The sequence below is a fragment of the Ochotona curzoniae genome, unplaced genomic scaffold, assembly GCF_017591425.1.
Source record: "Ochotona curzoniae isolate NIBS_2020 unplaced genomic scaffold, NIBS_Ocur_1.0 scaffold_1852, whole genome shotgun sequence".
NCBI lineage: Eukaryota > Metazoa > Chordata > Mammalia > Lagomorpha > Ochotonidae > Ochotona > Ochotona curzoniae.
This window is the reverse complement of record NW_024467087.1, coordinates 20,234,386-20,255,258: the sequence shown is the minus strand read 5'-3', so window position 1 is coordinate 20,255,258 and position 20,873 is coordinate 20,234,386. Positions and strand designations below refer to the sequence as shown.

Sequence of the window (20,873 nt, the reverse complement as noted above, 5' to 3'; positions counted from 1 at the left end):
TACTTCATTTGCTTGTTACTCCTGCCATTACACGCCATAGGCTTGTTATTTCATCTGGACTTGAAACCTCATTCATTCAGAGGGAGGCAGGATATCATGGAGGTTTACCACAAACCTGTATAAATCGTGAAAGTACCAATTTTTCTTTGATTGGGTTGTTGCTTTTCTAGTTTATGGAATGAGTATAATAATCATCTCCTACCTTTGTCATAAGACCATTTCAAGTTATAATTTACCACATAAAGGTTATCTGCAACACTCAAAGTATTACTGAAATGTGAGATAGTCTCCCCATTTAGTTCTTATTTTTATTTTTCAAAACTTGGTTTCTTTTACTGAGTGACATACAATCCTTGCTTAACAGTAAGTGTGATATCAGGTACAAACATCATTAAGTCTATGTAAACCTAGCTAAATTTAACCTTTTATCCGAACATACACACCAAACGTTCACTTTGTCCAAGGTACTGTAGTGGCCCTAGAGATAGGAGAGAATATAAGCTACAAACTTTAAATTCACAGAGATCTCAGCTCCCTACATCTTGCCTTGATGATTCTGGTTGGTATCTGGTAAATCACCTTCATGTAACTAAGGGAAATACGTTGGCCCAATTTGACTAAATCAAAGACTTTACAGGCAAAAACTGAGGCTTCTTTCAAACTCCTAAGAAAGAAATTGGAAATCTTGGCTACTTCCTAAAATCACCAGTTAAGGATTCCAAGCAATATATGATCCAATGTATAGTCAATTGAGGCTCATCTGCTTACTAAGTAAAATATTTTAAAGGGACTTGCATACACTAACCTCAACAGAAGAAACACAAAGAGAAAGCATTACTTGTATTATCTCTTAGAAAAAAAAATATATGAGTAATCATTTGACATTGCTTTTGGTCCCAAAGGAATCACCATATGTAATGTATAAGAAGAACCATGAGCAACTGGAAGGAAATGAACGATATGAGGGCTATTGTGTTGATTTAGCCTATGAAATCGCCAAACATGTAAGGATCAAATACAAATTGTCCATTGTCGGCGACGGGAAATATGGCGCCAGGGATCCAGAGACTAAAATATGGAATGGCATGGTCGGGGAACTTGTCTATGGAGTAAGTTTATTTTCAGCTGTGCTTTATTTCCATGCTTTCTGATGAACAAAGATAGGCTGGTCAATTTTGAACAACAACATGTATAACTTTCATATAACCTGCAAGAAAAACATTCTATTCAACAGTTGCATTCTGCTATGGTATCTTGTCAATGCCATCCCTTCGGCAACAGGATTATTTTACTCAAAGTAAAGTAGAATTGTGGGATTTTATGTGACAACATTCAGCACAGGCTGTCTTCTATTGAAAACCTGTTCCCTTCTGTGTTCCCCATCTCAGGAAGCAAAGTTACCACCCACTCAGTTGCCTAAGCAACATTGCCCAAGCAATCCCATCATCTTTCCTCTTTGTTCCCCTCATTCCTCATCAGTTTTGCTCTTCAGTTGCTAAAATCCAGACATACTCTTCATCTTCATCATTACCTTAGTGAAGGTACGTCCCATCTGTCAAGTGTTGAACTGGCTTTACTGTCTCTGTTCTCACCCTGACAAGTCAGATTTCCACAATACTGTAATTTCCTGCTTTAAAGATGAATGATAAAATACAAACTCCTTCGCCTAGCAAATAAGGCACTTTATCATCTCTCGGCCGCCTACCTCTCTAGTTTCATCTTGTGCTCTCTCAGTGTTCCAGCTATAGCAGAGTATGTGCTGTTCCCTAAAGATGCTGAGCTATCACCTCCAGTATGCCTGCAATTACTTTGGCTTCTCTTCCACCAACTACCGCCACCTACCAGTCCTCTGGCACTCAGAGGTGGCAGCTCTTTGAGGAAGCCTGCCCTAATGCCATCTACCTGCCTGTAGTCTGAGTTAGATGCCCCTGCTTTCTGCCTCCTTTTAGTTCTGCTTGCCTTTATCTAGTACTTCTGAACATGTACTGGTCAGCTGTCCTGTTAGACTATGAGTGAATTTCTTGAGGACAGAAGACACATCTGACTCATGTCAATATCCCCAAGCTTGAAACACAGAAGGTCAAGAACTACTCTTTGAAATCATTAATTGATAAGTGAACAGAATAGTTCTGCCAAGGGCTTGGCCATGGCCAAGCACAAAAGATAATTGGAGTGTTTAAGAAGAGGATAGAGGCATCTTCAGAGTTCCTCAGTAGCTTGAGTTTTCAATCATGCTGGGTTCTGATTTGAAAGGTCACATCTCCAACAGCTCTGTGAGGCATAAAGAGATAAGCAGAACTGGATACTAACCTGCCCATCAGTGAACCAGTTGCTAACCCAGTGCAGGCTATATTGCTAAAGACTTGGTTCTGTCAGACAAGGGTAAGTTGCAATAATCAGTTCATGGCTAGACAACCAGTAAAGGGAAGAGAAACGGTTCTAGCAGGTGGACATACTGAGACATCGCAGCTGCCAGGAAACAAGCATCCAAATTATCTTGTGGATCATGCTTTAATCGGAAAGAAGCAAAAGTAAGGCACAGCTCTCTAATGCTAAGAGTGTAGTAGGATCGTGACATTAGTTTTTCAAAGTCACCTTTGGAACCAGCACAAATCCAGAAGCTCGTTTCTAAAAAAAAAAAAAAAAAAAAAAAAAATAAGGGCATAGAAAGGGAACTAACACTTCAGATGAGTCACCATCCTGTAGTCAGACAAGCAGCACAGCAACTTGAACCCCAGTCTCCCCCATAGAGCTGGAGACAGCCACCTCCTGTCTTAGGTCAAAACTGATTCCAGGAACTGGGGAAGGCTGAACTGTAGAAGAGATTCCAGTGAATCCACCAGTAAGAACAAGGATCATTTCTAATGCGAGAGAGCTCTGAGCCAGGCATGGGCACATGGCACGATTTGTGAGGATCCCGAGGTGTTCCACACCATCCTGAGATAACCCTAACCTCTTACTCTACAAATCAGCACTAGGCCTTCTGCTCTCTTCTGCTGCTCATCTCCCCAGCACACAGCTTCCCAGAGCTTTTGTCTTGCATACAGCTCTCCCTTACATTCAGTATATCACATGACACATAGTAAGCACTCATTTTGTTTTTTGCTTTTATGAGTCAGCCCCTGGCATACAGTAACTGACAATATTCATCAATAGAGTTCATGGCGGGAGATAATCTTGTAATATTTTTATTATGCATTATTATTAGTTACCTTTGACACATAATTGCTGGTTATCAGATTCTATACTAAGTGCCTAACTATAGGTATTATATAACTTAATCCTCACAACACATCTCTAAGGAACATGCCCTTATTAACCTCATTCTACATGTGAGAAAATTGAGGCTAAGAGGCAAACACCACAGACCTTAAAATGACTATCTTAGTCCATTCAAGCTGCTAGAACAAAATACCATAAGTTTGGGGCAGACACTTGGTCCAACAGTTCAGAGATCAATTAAGACTCCTGCATATCTGTGTACCTGGTTTCAATACCTGCCTCCAGGTGTTGTCTCCAGCTTCTGCTAATACAAACCCTGGGAGGCGAAGGTGATGGCTTCAGTGGCTAGTTCTGCCAGTTGCACCCGAGACCTGGACTGAGTCCCCAGCTCATGGCATTGGCCTCCACCCAGTCTCAACCACTACAGAAATTTGAGGAAATCACTTGTATATATTTGCTTTTGTCTCCCAAATATTGTTCACAGTTTTTTTTTTTAATTTGAAAAGCAGTTTTATAGAGGAAAGAGGATATACAGATCTTCCATCTGCTGGTTCACTCCCCAAATGGTCACAATGGCCTGAGCTGATCCAAAGCCCAAAGCCAGAAACTTCTTCCAGGTCTCCCACAATAGGTACAGATGCCTAAGGTCTTCAGACATCCTCTGCTGATTTCTCAAGACCATAAGCAGGGAGCTGGATTAGAAATGGAGCAGCTGAAACATGGACAGGTGCCAAATGGGATCCTGGCACTAGAGGCAAAGGATTAGCTTGTGACACCACTGTATCAGGCTCCTTTTTAAATACTAAGAACTGGGTGGCTTATAAAACAAGAAATTCTCACACAGTTCCAGATGGTAGAAAGCCCAGAATCAAGAAAAATTAGGTGTCTTGTGAGGGCCCATTTTCTGGCTCATGATGACACCTTCTTGGTGTGTTCCCACTTACTGGAATGGGTGAGGGTCTGTCCTGGGCCTCTTTCATATAGGCATTAATCTGATTAATACAGGCTCTGCCTCAGGACCTAAGCACTCCCCAAAGGCCTCACTTTATAATACTAAGGGCTTAGAAATTCAACATATATTCAGACCATAGCAGGGATACAATAATTTGCTCCCAGATTTTTATTATGAAGTGCAAGTTCTTTAACCATTTCTTTGTACCACCTAATAGATAGAGTGGCTTCAGGCCCATCCCATCCTAAAAGATAGTCAAATTTACTAGAAAAGCCCTTGGTCCCTTAGCATTCTGGAGAGAAAATTGTTGAGCCACAGCAGCAAGGCAGGAAACGAACAGTCTGTTTTTCTACTGGCCCAGGGTATCCGAATTGAGCTTTATTGTGGCTTGTACTAGCTCTTCACATCTCAATGTCCAAAGTTCTGAGAAGAAAACCTGTCATACTCTCTAAATAGTTCAATGCCCTTCTGCCATTCAGCAAGACATCTGGCATAGCGACACACCACAAGCCAGATTTCCTGACCTTGTTCAGACAAAGGTTTCTCACCAAGTCGTGGTTTCTCCTATAGCGTCGCATCTGCACTGCACTCCTGCGGCTTCCACATAGCGGGTTTCCCTTTGCAGTGCTTCCTCCTCGGGAGTCAGAGGAGAGGATTAGAAGCCCTTATCTGTTCAGTAATTTCAATGTCATCTCTGCACTCCTGACGAGTTAAAAATTCCTCTGGAAAAACCTACTCATCTTGTCCCTGCAATTCTTCCTGCTAAAGACATAAAGCAGAAATAGCCAAGCAGGGTTCTTCCAGAAAATGTCCTTTCTCCCATGAACAAGAACAAGTTTCAGATATTTTCTGGGCTACCACCACATGATATGCTTCCACAGACCTGACAGAAAACAAGCCCATTGGAGTGGGCTGCCGAATTCAACTTTCGTCTAAAACCTACAGTTAGGAAGATGAAACATTCTTATCCTGCTTGGAATAATAACTGTTAGGGAGGATGATCTCATAAGCTATCTGCACTTAGAAGTTTTAATCTTTCAGCACTGAGAAGTTTACAGCTACTCTGTCAATGATAGAAATTGAGAAAAAAAAAATCACAGTGTAGGCTTTCATTTCTGGTAGGTTTGCCTCTGGTGGTTTGCAAGTTCCTTAAGAAGGGCCAAACCCCCTCATGATTTCCCCCAAGTGCTTAGAAAACAAAAGGATAGAAAACCAGAGACTATTTTTTGCAGTGACATGAAAAGTCCACTCATTGTTATTGCTTTACCTTTAGGGTATTTTCTCTTATGCTTTGAGTCCGTAAAACAGATCAGAGAGCAAAACAGAGACAATGATGAAGAAAGCTTTGCAAAGAACATTTCCCTAGCTACCACAAAATTTTAAGAGTCAAAATGACTTAAATTGGTTACAAAATAAGGAAGCCAATCAGCCTCTTTTCAGACCATTCTTAATTTTTTTTTCCTGTAAAGACATCCAAATCAAAGTGGATGTCAGGGCACCTTGTATTTCTAAGAAGTCTATTTTTGAAACCAACGTCAGTAGGGTACAGTGTGCCCCATTATGTAAGCCCTTCAGAACATTATGGACTTGAAACCGTCCACCTGCTTTCGGCGATTCTGATTCAGAACTGAATGTTTGTGACATTACCACATGGTAATTGTCTCAGCTCAAATGGATTGCAGACCAGAAGTTTTTATGGTTACCAAAAAGCATGTAGTATAAGATGACATTTGAAAACAGCATTTTGTTGCTCCTTAGTACCCTTTAGCCTGTCAGTTCATTTATTTTCCTCATAACTATGGGGCTTAGCCAGCATTAAACAAAAGAACCACCCACAGAATAAACTAGGGAACCAAGGCCCGATGGAGATGGGAGCAGGAGGGATGGTGTCAGGGTCCTGCTAAAGTCATACAAACTGCCTGGCAACTCCATTTCATGACTCTTGCTCTATTACTATCTCCACTGGGACCTGCTAGCTCAGTTCAATAAGCTTGTTGAATTATAGCTAGCTTGGTGATGTAGCAGATAGATATGGCATCCTTGACTCACTTCAAGGGATTTATATTCTAGTTGAATTACAATCTTTCCTATCCAAGATACCTATCCCATTCAACTGTGGGCTCCAGGACAATATAGAACACACTTCTAGGTTTCATTTAAAATATGTGGAACCCCATATAGACAGCTCAGGAGTTCTGCCTTTCCAGAGAAGAAATAGTCTAGCCAAAGGAAAATAAAACCAGGCAGAGAAAAAGGTAGAAAGAAACTGAAGACTCAACTAAGAAGACCTCCCAGCAGGCAGCAGCTATGTCCCTAAAGCTCCTCGCCCTTCGCATGGAGCTAGAGGGGGTGCTTTGGCAAGGACCAGACAAGCCACTGCCCAGATTTCTCTTCTGGCTTAGAAGAGGACTGAGAATTTGGAGATGACCCTGGGCTGGGAGCTACAGTTGGTTCTGGGTCACTTTTCGTGAGAATCCCCAGACTCCACACGCCCAGGACAAATGACAATTGTATCGACACTCTTCACACTAACATTTCTCTGCCTAGAAGAGATTCTTCCTTCGGCTGTCACTCTGCTAAGATTCACGTTCTATTAAACAAGGCAGAAAGTGAATCTGTCCTAGCTAAAAGCAAAGCAAGGACCCAATAACAGATGCCAAGCATTCTATTCTTCGGATGCATTACAATATGCTTTGACAGAAGGGCTGGTGATTGGATTAAGAATGCCCCTCGCTTCAAATGATGGCTATGAACTCCAGGAAAGAACATTAACAACACATGAGAATCCGCCGTTCGGAGCAGAGATGATAGAGGAAAATTCCTCAACCAAATATAGTCTCGCCAGCCCTTCATCAAGCTCTGGGGGCACTCCTTTAGCTTTCCTTTGTCTTTCGCTCTCTCAGTTCTTCCAAGGACAAGAAAGCCTAATCAATAGGTCCAGACTGGGGCATCTGTTCTGAGTAGAGAAATAAGGAGATCCTGTTGTGACACGGCTTGTTGCTGCACAGAGTTAAATAGACCTCATCCCTCTCTCCAGATCTTAACAATTGCAGACAGAAAATATCCCGCGGAGCACAGCCCATAAAGCAATGGAAACCCTGTGCACCAACACACAGCGATTATATTCCCACTGTCAACCTTGTGTCAGCCCCACTCCTTTTTCCAACACACTTCAAGTTTCAAAACAAATATCTGTCAAAGATCATGAGAGCCTCTGATAAATGCAAGGATAAGGGGGTCAGGTCAGGCCTGCTTCCTCTCGCCAATCAAAATACAGTACCGTATGCATTAGGTGACAAGACATCGCCATCCTCTCCACTTCTTTGCAAAAGTGCTTTAAAATGGTAGCTGACAAGCTGCTGCTCATGCGCAGTCTCCAGGAGGGTAACAAATTTTCTATCAGATAACCAGATGGGAAGGCTTTAAGCTACCACAAGCTTTCCAGCTGAATGCATTTTTTAAAAATTACCTTTAAAATTACATTGAAATATATGCCTAAACCCGGGCAGATTCCTAGGTGCATCGCCCTGTAGGTATGAGTATGTTGGTTTTTAAGTTTTATGAAACTTAAAAACTTTGGCAGCCCACCTATGAAAAAGGATTATAAATCCCCTCAAGCTAAATCCCCTCCAATAATGCACTTGTTCTGGGTTTGCCACTGGTGAGTAGAAAAATCAAACTCAATTTAGTGTGTTTACTGAGCCCACACAGCCACTCGTAAGCCGCTTGATTAAAATCCTTTAAGTAGTCAAGATGCAAGAAAAACCACTAGCAAACTCTTACCCTGAGCTCTTGCCATTTGCTAGTTTTTGTCTGTCAATTGGAACACCCTCATACCACCTACTTACCCACCCAGGTTTCTGCAAACGACTTGCCTACAGCTGTTGCTTGTACAGGCAGAGGCTTGAGGCCAGAAGGCTGCTAGAGTGGTTTGGGACACAAGAGAGGCACTTCATTACTGAATCAGAACTTCACCCACTCCCTAGCCACAGCCGTAATTTTTCATGCTCGCTCCCAGCCACAGCTGACTTTCCTTAAGAGTGGAGAGCAAGAAAAAAAAAATCATTTGGGAAGTTGCCTTTTACATTTTTCACCAGTCTTGGCTTCCTAAATCTTTACCTTGTCTTGAAAGTGACCTTTGCCCTCCATCTGAGTGCTATGGCAGTCCAAGGAAAGCTAAATAGGTGTTGGGAGACTCTTGCCAATGGTCCTCCCCATTCCTTTAAGAATTAAGTTGATTGCTCCACTTACCTTATACCAAGCAGATCCTAAATAAGCAATTACCACATCACAACTACTTTTGAGTACAGAAGAGGGAATAGTGGTGGTGGAGGGTAAGGGCTTTGCTATGGCTGGCTCTGAGCAGACAAGAAGGGTCTCCTGCTTTGTTCTCTCACCAGTGCATTCCTATGCGTGGATTTCAATCCATGTTTGCATCAAAATACAATTATGTTTTAGTTCTATTTTCCACGAAGAGGAGACAGGAGTTGGTAAGTCTGCTGGCTCTCCTTGAGAGTCAATCTGCTACTCCCTTCCTTTGTGGGTGGAACTTTGTTCCACCTGCTTTCTAGCTTTTCCTAGGTCTTTTACTTTCTTAGGTTCAGCCAGGGGATTCTCCTTTAGGAACCAGGTCTACATCAAAGAGTCTTAATTAAGCACCAATGCCATGCCATTCTTCATTGGGGGAAAAGGCTCTACAACAAACTCTATCTTCTTTTGAAAAAGCTCCTTAGAAAGAAACAATTCAGGAAAGGAAGAAATGCTAAGAGCAACAACAACAAAAAGGCAAGTGCCAGAGGGGAGTATGTTCTCCCTTTTGTCTTTTGTGATCTCAAAAGTGCATCAAACCAGGAATGGCACTCCTCTGGGAATTGGTTTTGTTGAATGTTCCTGGAAACAAACCCAGAAAGTGTTCTTTGGCTATCTAGCCACCTCTCCCTGGGTGACAGTATTTACTGGTGTTTCCAGTGTGTTGGAATTTCAGCTAAGTACTGAGCTAGTGGGTATTTTTTTGTCTTTTGAAAATGAACAAGAGTTTCAAACTCCTTTCTGTGTCTGCTTAAAAGAAGTTCAGTTCCCCCAAATTCAATCCAAAGTAATTTTTCTCACACAAATGTCCTCTTATTTCCTCCTTCCAAAACAAAGAAACAGAAATTTCTCCTATATCTTCAAGTTTATTTAAATAATTATATTCGAATATGATTAAATGGTTAATAATGCTAGCAAGGTCTATGCGTGAGCAGGAAGCAGAGACATGTTGGCAAGAAGAGGAGACAGCCCTATTTGTGAATTCTGTTGGCATGACAAGACCTTTCACCTAATTCAGATGCATGCTGACAAACCCTGCTACCTTTCTGGCCCATTCCATTCTCAGTAATCTTGTTTCTTTTCATTTGTTTTAATGTTAATTTATTTTTAGCAGAAAGGCAGATTTACAGAGAAGGAGATACAGAGAGAAAGGTCTTCCACCTGCTGCTTCACCTCCCCCCAATTGCTGTAACAGCCCCAGCTGAGCCAATCCAACGCCAGGAGCCTCCTCCAGGTGTCCCAAGCAGGGACACAGTCCCCAGGCTTTGGGCCATCCTCCATTGCTTTCCCAGACCATAAGCAGGGAACTGAATGGGAAGTGGAGCAGTTGGGACAAAACCCGGCACTCAAATGGGAGGCTCGGAGGCCAGTACGTGCAGGCAGAGGATTAGCTAGTTGACCCATTGTGATAGCCTAGTAACCTTGTTTCTGTGACTAGGACTCATACTAGATAAAAGGGTGAACTCGATTAATTTTCTCTTTGGGTCCCCAGCAATGAGTATGAACTGGAAAATCAAGGGTCCCGTGGGAGAAGAGAGTTAAAGCCGCAGGTAAAATTTTCTTGAGGGAAGCAAGTGAAGGAGAGAATCTTAGAGGATCTTTCTTCTTCCTCAAACCTTCACTCATCATCTCCTATGCTGAGCACCATGAATGGACGCCAGAAGCGCAAAGATGCACCTTGATTGGGTGAACAGAATTGGAAAGGAAGAGAAGGGAAAGAGCATTCTGAGAATAGAGTAGCTCAGAGTCTTTGGTATGAGGAAGTGAAGGAAAGAAGATGGGATATTCCAAAAGGCTGTGAGCATGTCCGAGGATAAGCCTTTGAGTTTACAACCAAGTCGAGAGGCCAAGAAGCAGGTTCAGTGCATTGCAAGGCCTGGAAGTTAGATCTCAGATTCATAAGGAGAAAGCGGTATTGAAATATTAAAGGACTGTGTGTGTGTATTTAACAAGAGTGGTGTGATAGAGGAATGCAAGGTGGCTAACAGGGTAACAGAATTTAAATGTAGGTGGAATGATCTTTGGCTTTTTGTTAGAAAAGAGAAATCCATGAGTATGATTTTAAGCAAATGAGACAAATCAATGACTTTCAAATTAAGCATTATAATTTCCTGGAAGGCCACCTGAGTCCTGTCTCCCAGAGTTTCAAATTTCACACATGAGGGGCCTGAGAACTGGCATTTATAGCAAGTTCCCAGGTGACTTTCCTGCTGTTAGTCCAGGGCCCACAGTCTGAGGTCTGTTGGGACCGATGAATGGCAAAAGTAAAGATGCAAGAGAGACAAAGAGCTGGAGCTGGCTAGTATGAAGTGGCAGTAAATAAGATGTATGGAATGAGCGGTGTGAATATTGGAGCATCACAAACTATGAAACGAAAATAATGGAGGAAGATGCAAGAATATGCTAAGACAGAGGGATATGGAGGTGAGAGAGCTCATGGGAAATGGCCTCTGAATTCTCAGTAAGGAAACAGGAACGTACAGAGAGGATGGGACCAGTGAGGACCAGGAACAGAGGACATTTGGAAATAAGCATTATTCACAGGCTTAAAGGAGAATCTGCCTCAGGGTGATCAATGATGGATTTCATTTTAGAAATGATCAGTCTGAGATGGACTGAGCTGCCAAGGTAGATTTACTCAGTAAACAGTTGACTTCACTAAATACATGCTTTCTGCAACTTCCACTGGGATGTAGAGGGTATAAAACTTCCTACTTGCAAGGAAGTGTTTTTGTCTGTTTCTTCCATCTTGTTCATTCCTTCAACCTACAATAGAGAATAGCGCTTGCACAGGACAGGCACCCAATGGTGTATTAGAATGAATCTCCAGGGGTTGGCACAATGGTTCAACTGGCTTATCTTCTCCCTGCAAGTGCTTACATCCCATATAGGTTCCAGTTTGTGTCCCAGCTGCTCCATTTCCTGTCCAGCTCCCTGCTTGTAGTCTGGGAGTGTAGTGGAGGATGGCCCAATGCCTTAGGACCCTGCACCTGTGTGAGAGACCCAGAGGAGTCTCCTGGTTTCAGATCAGTTCAGTTCTGGTCACTGCAGTCATTTGGTGAAGATGAACCAGCAGAAAGATCTTTCTCTCCCTCCTTCCCTCTGTAAATCTGCTTTTCCAATCAAAATAAATAAATCTTTAAAAAAAATGAACCTGAGAAGGGTTAATTGAGGTTGATAATTGCAGATGAAACTGGTGTATAGTAGAAAGTGGCAAATAAGAACCTGTGGAGTTAGAACATTATGCTGCTAAGGGAGTGAACTCTACAAGCTGAAAACCAGGGTTCCAATGCCAGCCCCCTCCATACTTGTTTCTCCTTCTCCAACATAGGAATGGAGATGGTACCAACATTAAAATAGCTGTGAGAATAAATGAGGTAATATGTATAAGGTGCTTAGCACAGTGCTTCACACGGAATGAACACTCAATAAATGTTAACTAGTTGTTTATCATCTGCATTTTCCCTTACACTAATTAAGTGGCTTGAGTTCCCATCCGTAATTCAGAGCAGTAAAACATCATTGCTTTAACAAGACAGTCTATGTTAGCCTCAGCTTGCCTCATTCTTCTTCCACTTCCCCCCATTAGGAGGGATACTGAGGCATAACTACATTGAACATAGAAAAGCTGTAGTGTTTTCCACTGTAGTGTTTTCACTATCCATTTGATCCGCTATGGCAGAACCTCTCCTGAATCAGAAGCATGTTTCTCTGGGTGCACTTTAAGACTAAAACCCTCTGCTTTTGTAAAGGAGCAAATGCGGAAAGCAAAAGAAACAAGGGCAGAAATTCCTGGTGCCCATTTTCAAGGGATATTATAACAACATGGCCTAACTTTGCCAGAGTTAATCACGTAATACATGGCTGACATTGATTTTATTGATCTGATCCATGTAGGTGCTACACTGATATTTATTACTAGAAAATACAGCTGCTATATAATGTTTCCTTATAAATGTTTTACCTTACTATTGTCCATGCATTAATATACCACATATTCATGTGTGCATATATCACAGTCACCAACTTATTTCTCAGGCATCCAATAGTGTTCTACAGAATCTGTTATAATGATGATACAAAATTAGAAGATTGAACAAAAAACTTCGTCTTAATAGATAGTCACAAAAAGGTTCAGGAATAATACAAGATAGCAACCACCTGAGAATTATACTGAGTACTGTGGCCTTCTGTTGCCTTTCGTGGTGGAGAAGGAGGCAGATACAAAAATTATATGCCATCACGTTTGTTCCTCAAGAATTTCTAGTCAAGTGAGGGACAGAAGCCATAGAGCATGAAAATTAAAATAAGAGAACAAGAGTTAGACAATCACATTTCATAAGGAAATGCAAGCTGAGCTGCAGGAAAGCAAAAACAAAATTAGAACAAAAAGATGGAGTCAGAGACAGGCATTCGGTATAGCATCAGGTCAGATGCCTGCATCCCATATGAGAGTGCCCGGGCTTGACACGTGCTGGCTCTCCTCCTGATTCTAGCTTTCTACTAACACACACTTTAGCAAACAACAAGGAGCTAGGTTCCTGCCACCCAGGGGGGAGGCCTGCTGAGTTGCTAGATCTTGATCTCAGCAGGCCCAGCCCCGGCTCTTACTCCTGTGGGAAACACAGATGGGAGATCTCTGTCTCCCTGCCTTTTCAAATAAATACTAAACAGTTTTTAAGTGGAGTCAGTTTCCCCCTATGCCAGTATGTCTCAGAGGACATAACACCAGTGCCCTGTCCTTATTTTAGAATCCATTGCATGCCACTACTTTTCCAACTCAAGCTTTGACAAACTGATGGATTGTAATGACTTAAGACTTCAGGTTTCCACCAAAGAGGTATATTCAGTGGCAAAAAAAAAAAAAAAAAACTGATTGAAATGCTGTATCTAAAAAGTCATGTGTGTATTTGTTTTTCAGAGAGCTGACATAGCTGTTGCTCCACTAACTATAACACTGGTCCGTGAAGAAGTCATAGATTTTTCAAAGCCATTTATGAGTCTGGGAATCTCCATCATGATAAAGAAGCCTCAGAAATCAAAACCAGGCGTATTCTCTTTTCTGGATCCCTTGGCTTATGAAATCTGGATGTGCATTGTCTTCGCCTACATTGGTGTCAGTGTAGTTCTTTTCCTAGTCAGTAGATTCAGCCCTTATGAATGGCACTTGGAAGATAACAATGAAGAACCTCGCGACCCGCAAAGCCCTCCTGATCCTCCAAACGAATTTGGAATATTTAACAGTCTTTGGTTTTCCTTGGGTGCCTTTATGCAACAAGGATGTGATATTTCTCCAAGGTTTGTTTCCGTGTCATTCCCAATGTGTCCTTCTATCCTTACGGCCATACTCCATCCCTGTACATCTGTCATTCACTCATCTCAACTCCAGATTTCTTCCATTTAACATTCCATTCAATGACAGATTATCATTGAGCCATTTTGTTTGATTAGGTCCATGAACTGAGAGGTCACTGCCATGGCTTTGGATGTCTTTCATGCATTTCTGTGGGATAATATGTGTACATACATTACATTTAAATGTTTAAACTCTGGGTCAAAGGCAGTAATGTTGGCTAACATCAATATAATTCATATGAAACAAAAGCTAAATATTGAACTCATCATTATGTGAGTTAATTTCTTTCATCTGTCAACAAGTTGTATCTAGGCAAACTTTGCAAGAAGACAGAAACCTTTTTTAAAAACCTATCTCCCCTGTTTCAGTGTCCCCCACCCCCATTTTCATTTTGCTCTTGGATTTAAGTATCCATTGTAATAGTCCACCCAAATTTTCTAGCTAAAACTACGAAACTTGTCGAAGAAAACAGGAGAAAACTTGTGTGACCTTGGATTGTACAAAATTCTTACAACAGAAAAAGCACAATTCACGAAAACTTTGATAAATAGAACTTCAGTAAAAAACAAAATTTGGCAGTTCTAAATATACTCAAAAGAAGATGTTGCTATAGTATTGCTAAATCTTGAAAATATGCCAAGTGGAATAGCCAAGCACAGAAGGCCACATATTATACAATTCCATTTATTGAATATCTCATAACATATTATTCTATTAGTCCAACATAAACAAACCCATATAGAAAATATATTGTGGTTGCTAGGACCATGAGGACAGCAAAGAGGGGATAATCAGAGGCAAGGTCAATATGAGCCAAGTGGGACTAGGAAGAAAATGCTAGCACAGTACATATTTGATAAAAGCCCTATAGCCAGACCATACAATAATATGTTGCAACTCAATAAAAATAAGACAACTCAATTCTGAAAATGAACAAAAGATTTGAATAGAAAATTGCCCTAAAGAAAATGTACAAATGGCCAATAAGTGCTTTAAAACATGGCCAATATTGTTAGTCATTCGAGAAATGTAAATTAAAGCCACAATGAGATAGTTCTGCACAGACTCCAACATGGCTGTATGCAAAAAGACCATACCAAGTGGTAGCAAAGCTGTACAACACTGCAACTCCCCGCTACAAGTAGTAGGAATGGAAACTGCCACTATTATATTGGAAAAGAGTTTAGTGGTTTTTGCTAACATCAGACATACACTTAAACTATGACACAGCAGTTCTACTCTTATCCATTTACCTAAGGGAAAGGAAACCATCCACACAAATATCTATACACAAATGTTCATAATAGCTTTATTATTAATAACCAAAAAGTATAAGTAATCAACATCCATCAACTAGTGAATAAAATGTGGTATATCCATAAACAGGAACACTGTTCAGCAATGAAAAAGAGCAGACTGTTGAAGCAATGAGCCTAAATCTTCAAAAGAAGCCAAGTGAAATAAGGCAGGCAGAAAGAGCCACTTATTATGCAACTCCATTTACTAAATTCCATTTATTAAATATCCCATAAAGTATTATGCCATTTGTCTAAGATAGATGAATCCACAAAACAAAAAATACATTAATGCTTGCCAAAGCCTCAGGAGAAATAGAAGGGTAATTAGGGTCAAGGTTAGAGCGAGGCACGCTAGGCAAGCGAGGCTCAGCAAAGCAAGTGAGGGGTCAGATCCAGGCATTATTTAATAATCAGATATTGTGTTCCTCATGGACATTTTGCATTCATTTTGACTTGTTCAAGTATTACACGTAAGTGCTATTTACCTTGATTAATAAGATGACAACACTGGCCTTCTTTTAAAGGTTGTGTGGGGGGCAAATGTGTCACTTCATGTTAGTCCTGTGCCTGACAGGATTAACAGCAAATGGCTTTGGAGGATTGTGTGTGTGTGCGATGAAGGCATTCCAAAGCTGTATTATAACGATCCTTGTGCAAGTCTGGATCTACAATTGCTGGCAGCAGATTCACATTGGTGAATTTTATGATATGCAATTTTTATCTCAGTAAAGGTAGTGAAAATACTAAGTAAGTATGAATATCCTGGGCCTCACCTGCTTGAAGTATCAACTCACCTAAACAAAAACTCATGGTGAATTCATAATAGCAAAATATTATCAACCAAAATAACATCTTTAGAATCATAAAAGGCAGGGTTGTCTCCAACAAAATGTGATGGGTTTTAGTAAAATTAAACATTGATCAAATACTAACATGGGAGTCAATAATACAAAGGAATAGGAATTTCCACCTGCTCCTTCCATGTTTTCACAGCAGACTACATTTTGAGAATGTCTTCTGGAAACACAAAACATTTAAAGTGATGCTTACAGTGGATCTGTAGCAGCTTTTTAGAGTACCTTGTGTGGGGCAATCTCCCTTGGTTATGGCACATGTTTCTGTCACCTTCAATGTGCTTCATCAGATTTTTAAGATTACTCCATTCCTTATTCCTTTTATGTTAAGGATGTGTGTCCCTCTGTGATATCCAGGAGTCCATTTGGCTTTGTTTGTTTGATTGATTGGTTGGTTTTTCTAAATGATCATTGCAAGAAACTATGGTTACCGGTTACCAAATGAGTCTGCAATTGAAAGGTGTTTAACAGGGTGATGGTCTATGATGAGACAGTGCTGAAAGGCAGAATTTATTGGTTTCTATAAGAGAATTTTCAAACCTAAATGTGCAATACCTCTACTGCTGCATCCTCAAACAGGGCTCCTAAAAAAAAGATTTATTTTTAGAAACATTTATGCATATTGCATTGTTAAGGAAAAACTTGAAGATGATGGCCTAAAAATGACAATTTGAATTGATTTTGTAAAATGTTATAGCAGAATTTAAGCTGTGGCTCTTAGATGGCACTGAAACATATCAAATGCTTTTTTTTTAAAGTATAGACTTAAATTCTACAGCTCTAGATAATGTCCTGTAGAGCAACGGCTTTCATTTTTTTTTTCTTACCATGACTCACAGTAAGAAATGCATTTTTCATCACAACACAGTATACATAAATGTATATAACAAAATGCTATTCTTGTAGTACACCATGCACTTCGAAATTCCCTGCTCTGTTTCACTGTTACATGCTGGTCAGAATTCAACCCATCAATAAGGTACAAAGTCTTCAGAATAATCCTGGTCTTGAGCAACAATTATTATCCTGATTGTGCTTTCAAGTATTAAGTTATCATCTTTATGAGCTCTATTTTTCACCATGTGAGTGATCCCTCCTCTGATACTGTCTGCTGTGTCCTTCCAAAGAAATTATATCTTTAAACCTTTTAATAAACTCTTCGATTTCTTATCATATTTATTATATGCCAGCGAGGAGGAAACATGTTTCCACTTATCTTGAGAGCGCTAATGATTACATTCATGCTCAATTGTGTGATGGCAAACCCCTACTGTAATGTGTTTCTCTATTAACAGATGTAGGAATTCCTGATAACCATAGCTGCACTTAAAATTTATGGTTGTCTTCACAGCAAACACCAATATTATGCTTTCTTTCTACTTAATGGCTATACTTAGAATGCCCCCCCCAGAAAAAACTTCTGCAGAAAGCCCACAATGTGGAGCAAGCATTATATACTATGCTAAGTTTTCAAAATTGAAGCAATTCAGGGACTTATAAGAGATCACATTTTAAAATCACATTAGCAAATATTACAGCAGGAGATGTCAGGAAAAAAATTCATTCGATTGCTGTTATTTCCTGGGAGCTGAGATCCAACAACCTTTACCAAGCTCCTACTGTGTTAGGGGTGGAGGCATTATACCTGCATTATCACTTGGATCTTAATCACCAAATACTACTCCATGGCAGGCATGAACCTTATTTTTATCCTCAGGAAACAGATTAAATTGCTTGCTGATCACAAAGCTAGTCACAGAGCTAATGGTCACAGGCAAAATTCAAACCTAGTTCCCATTTCGAAACCTATGCTTTCTCCACTTCAAGCTGTTTTTCTCACATCACAAACAAAATAACAGTAGCCAACTAGATAGCATGGTACAACCCAAAGTCCCGGAGTTTTTAGGAGCCAGAACAGGTCAAGAGTTCAAGTTCATGGAACTTGGAATCTAGTTTATTTTGATGCAAAAGAAAAGCACTTAAACCCATGCACAGCTTTTTGCTTAATACGCATTTCCATGGACTTTTCAAAATATTTGTTTATCTGAGAGGCAGAGAGAGGAAGAGAGAGACAGAGGCAAGCAAAGGGTTTCAATCTGCTGGTTCATTTCCCAAACACCTATGGATGGCTGGTGCTGAGCCAACCTAAGGACGTGAGTAGGAACTCAAGCCAGGGCTCCTATGTCAGTGACAGGCATCAAACTATTAAGCTATCAAGGCTGTATCCCAGAAGCAGCCCTGAAGGAAGCTGGAGTCAGGAGCCAGAGCTGGCACCCAAACCAGGCACTTGGCTGTGGGATGTGGACTGCTTAGCCATTAGACCGGATACCAGCCCTCAACAAACTTTTGAAGACCCCACATAGGCATGGATTTCAATTTTTTTTTTTTGGCACCAAAAATAAACTTCCCATGAACTTTTTGAAGCACATCATGGTTCTACTCCCACACAATCCTTCCCACTCCTGCCTGAAAATCCATTGTTTGTTCCATTCCTTTTCTCACGCTCAGGCACAAGAGATTTTTTTTTTGGTTTTTTTTTTTTTAATCAGCTTCCCAACCTCTGAACAAAGTCTGCAATTGCCCCGATCGTTAATGAAAGTAGGCAGTGAACATTTCAACTGCTGTCAAGCATGTGTTCACTTGAAGTAAAAGAGTGGAAAATCAGCAATGAGACATCAAAACTCCTGGCATTGTTCCGTTTCCATCAAGTAAAGTTATTGACAGTTACACAGAAGCTTAAAGAATCTATGTCAATATTAGGTTTGATATTTTCTACTACTCCAATTGTTCCGAGTAAATTGCTTTGTTCTACATAAAGCTGGAGGCTGACTCAACTTTAGAGAGGGTAATCAATGTAATAAACTGAGATTTTAGCCTTCCACGAAGTGATTTGTTGTGGGCAATAGGGAGAGGGTGTGGAAAGATTCAATTCAATTCAATCCTCCCTCCGAGTGGAGGGTAGAGAGAGAGAGGCAGTGGGAGTAGTCAGGTGGAGGGAGCTCAGTGGTTAAGAAGGTGGGTGTTGGAATCAGCCTCCCTAGATTCACAATCTGCTTAGCAGTTGTGTAACCTGGAGCAAATTACTAAACCTTGCTAAGCCCCAGTTTCTTATCTGTAAAATGTAAAGCACAGTGCCTGGAGTATAAGTTCGCAACAAATATTAGCTATTGTTATTATTAAATTGACTTCTCTTAATTATGCTCAATCCATAAATACAAATGGAACTGAATGCACTTGCATTTCAGCTCCTAAAACCACTTAGGAAGACAGCTGAACCACTAGTCGGTACCAAAGAGCTGGCTTCTGCTGAGAAATAACTGGCAACATTTCTTCTTGATCCCATATATTGCTTGCTTTAAGGATTATGCCTCTTGCAAATACTTTGATTGCGGCATTCCACTATGTTTTATTGACATTGGCAGGAGAGCACAGCTGTCTTTTAATCTGAAATTTATTTCCTTTGTAAAATTTTGGTAGAGCCACTCAGCAGTCCAGATTCTAAGTCCTTCCGGACAAATGCTCCCCCTGCTGGCATCCTGTGAAGCTGCAGGTACCCGTGAGGTTTTAGCCAAAACAAGGCTTGGGAGAAATATTTAAGAGAAAAATGGAAAGACCAGCTAACTTGAATGTGATCACTGTGTGCAGATGATTGCCGAAGCATTACTCTCTGAAGTGTTCAAGATACCTAGTGCTTGGGAGAGAATACAGGGCCTCTGTCCAGGTTGGCTGACACACAGATCCTCCTGTAGAATAGGAAATGTGTGCAGAATAATAAAAAGACTGAAAGATACAAAATGAATGAGATCAAAGGCAACAAGATTTTTTGGCTCCATTTTAAACCTCTGCTTTCCTCTGCTGCTATATCACCTTTGTCTTCATCCTACTGCAAATTCACTTCAAAGCAGTAGTGAGGGGGTAATAAATTCATGATGTAATAGCAGACTTTTTATTACATGTATTTCATGACATTTCTGGATGAAAGCCATAGTTTTTGAGTCTTTGGAACATGATTACTTATTCTCATCAAAGAAGGATGCTAGAGTTAGAGATTGATTCTGCACATTTTTACAAAAAAATTGTCACAGACACAGCATTGAATGGAGTGTAAAAATGATGCATTCCTTGGAAGGAGATTTTTTTCTTGAAAGGAATGATATAAAGTTTTTACAAAAGAGAAGTGGTTTTCAGTTCCAGTTCTTCATCTTAAGAAGCTAGTAAAGTACAGATTACAAGATTTCCCTACATGATTAACGTTATAGCACACAGCTCCCTTTTATTATAACTGCAAAAGTCTTAAAATACATCTTACTATTAATTCTATCCTCTATATAAAACTATCCCTCATGATTACAAATAACAAAGTATTATATCTTCCTTGAGATCTCCATTTTGCAATCTAATGTCTGCTTTTCATTTGTTGCTAATGTGCTTTCACTAACTTCGCGCTTTCTCTGCCATTGCTTCCAAATGTAGGATATGCTTCTTATAATGCACCTTTATAAACACAGAATCGCAGTGCTTTACAGCCATTTCATTATGCTAACCTTTGAATCTGTCTCGTGCAACAGAAGTGTCTGAAATGAATACTAAGCATTTTGGCAGCTCCATTAACGGAGGGAATGGTACTGGAAATGGCAGGTCTTTTCAAGTCAACTATAGTGTCCATTCTTGTTTTAATAGACCCTTATAAAAGCACATGAAATGTGGTTGAAAAAGCAGCTACAGTTTTACTAAAGTAAAAAAAGGAAATGTAAAAATGCTTTATGGAGTGTCTGCATTGAGGGCTCCGCCACGAAAGTTCCCAGGGACAGGAGCTGGGCTTCCCAGCAGTGGAAATCTGCTGTCCAAGCTGCTCTTCTCTGGAGAGGCCAGCGGGGAGTGCA

The 20,873-nt window shown here is 40.5% G+C and overlaps 1 protein-coding gene across 2 annotated transcripts in view; it reads left to right on the top strand.

Moving 5' to 3' along the window:
* Nucleotides 1-20,873, top strand: part of GRIA3 (glutamate ionotropic receptor AMPA type subunit 3) — a 303,894-nt gene that overhangs the window by 221,257 nt on the left and 61,764 nt on the right. For both annotated transcript variants that reach the window (XM_040999897.1, XM_040999898.1), the window contains exons 11-12: nt 903-1,109; nt 13,404-13,780. In XM_040999897.1, coding sequence (XP_040855831.1) covers nt 903-1,109; nt 13,404-13,780 — 584 coding nt within the window. The remainder of the gene's footprint in view (nt 1-902; nt 1,110-13,403; nt 13,781-20,873) is intronic.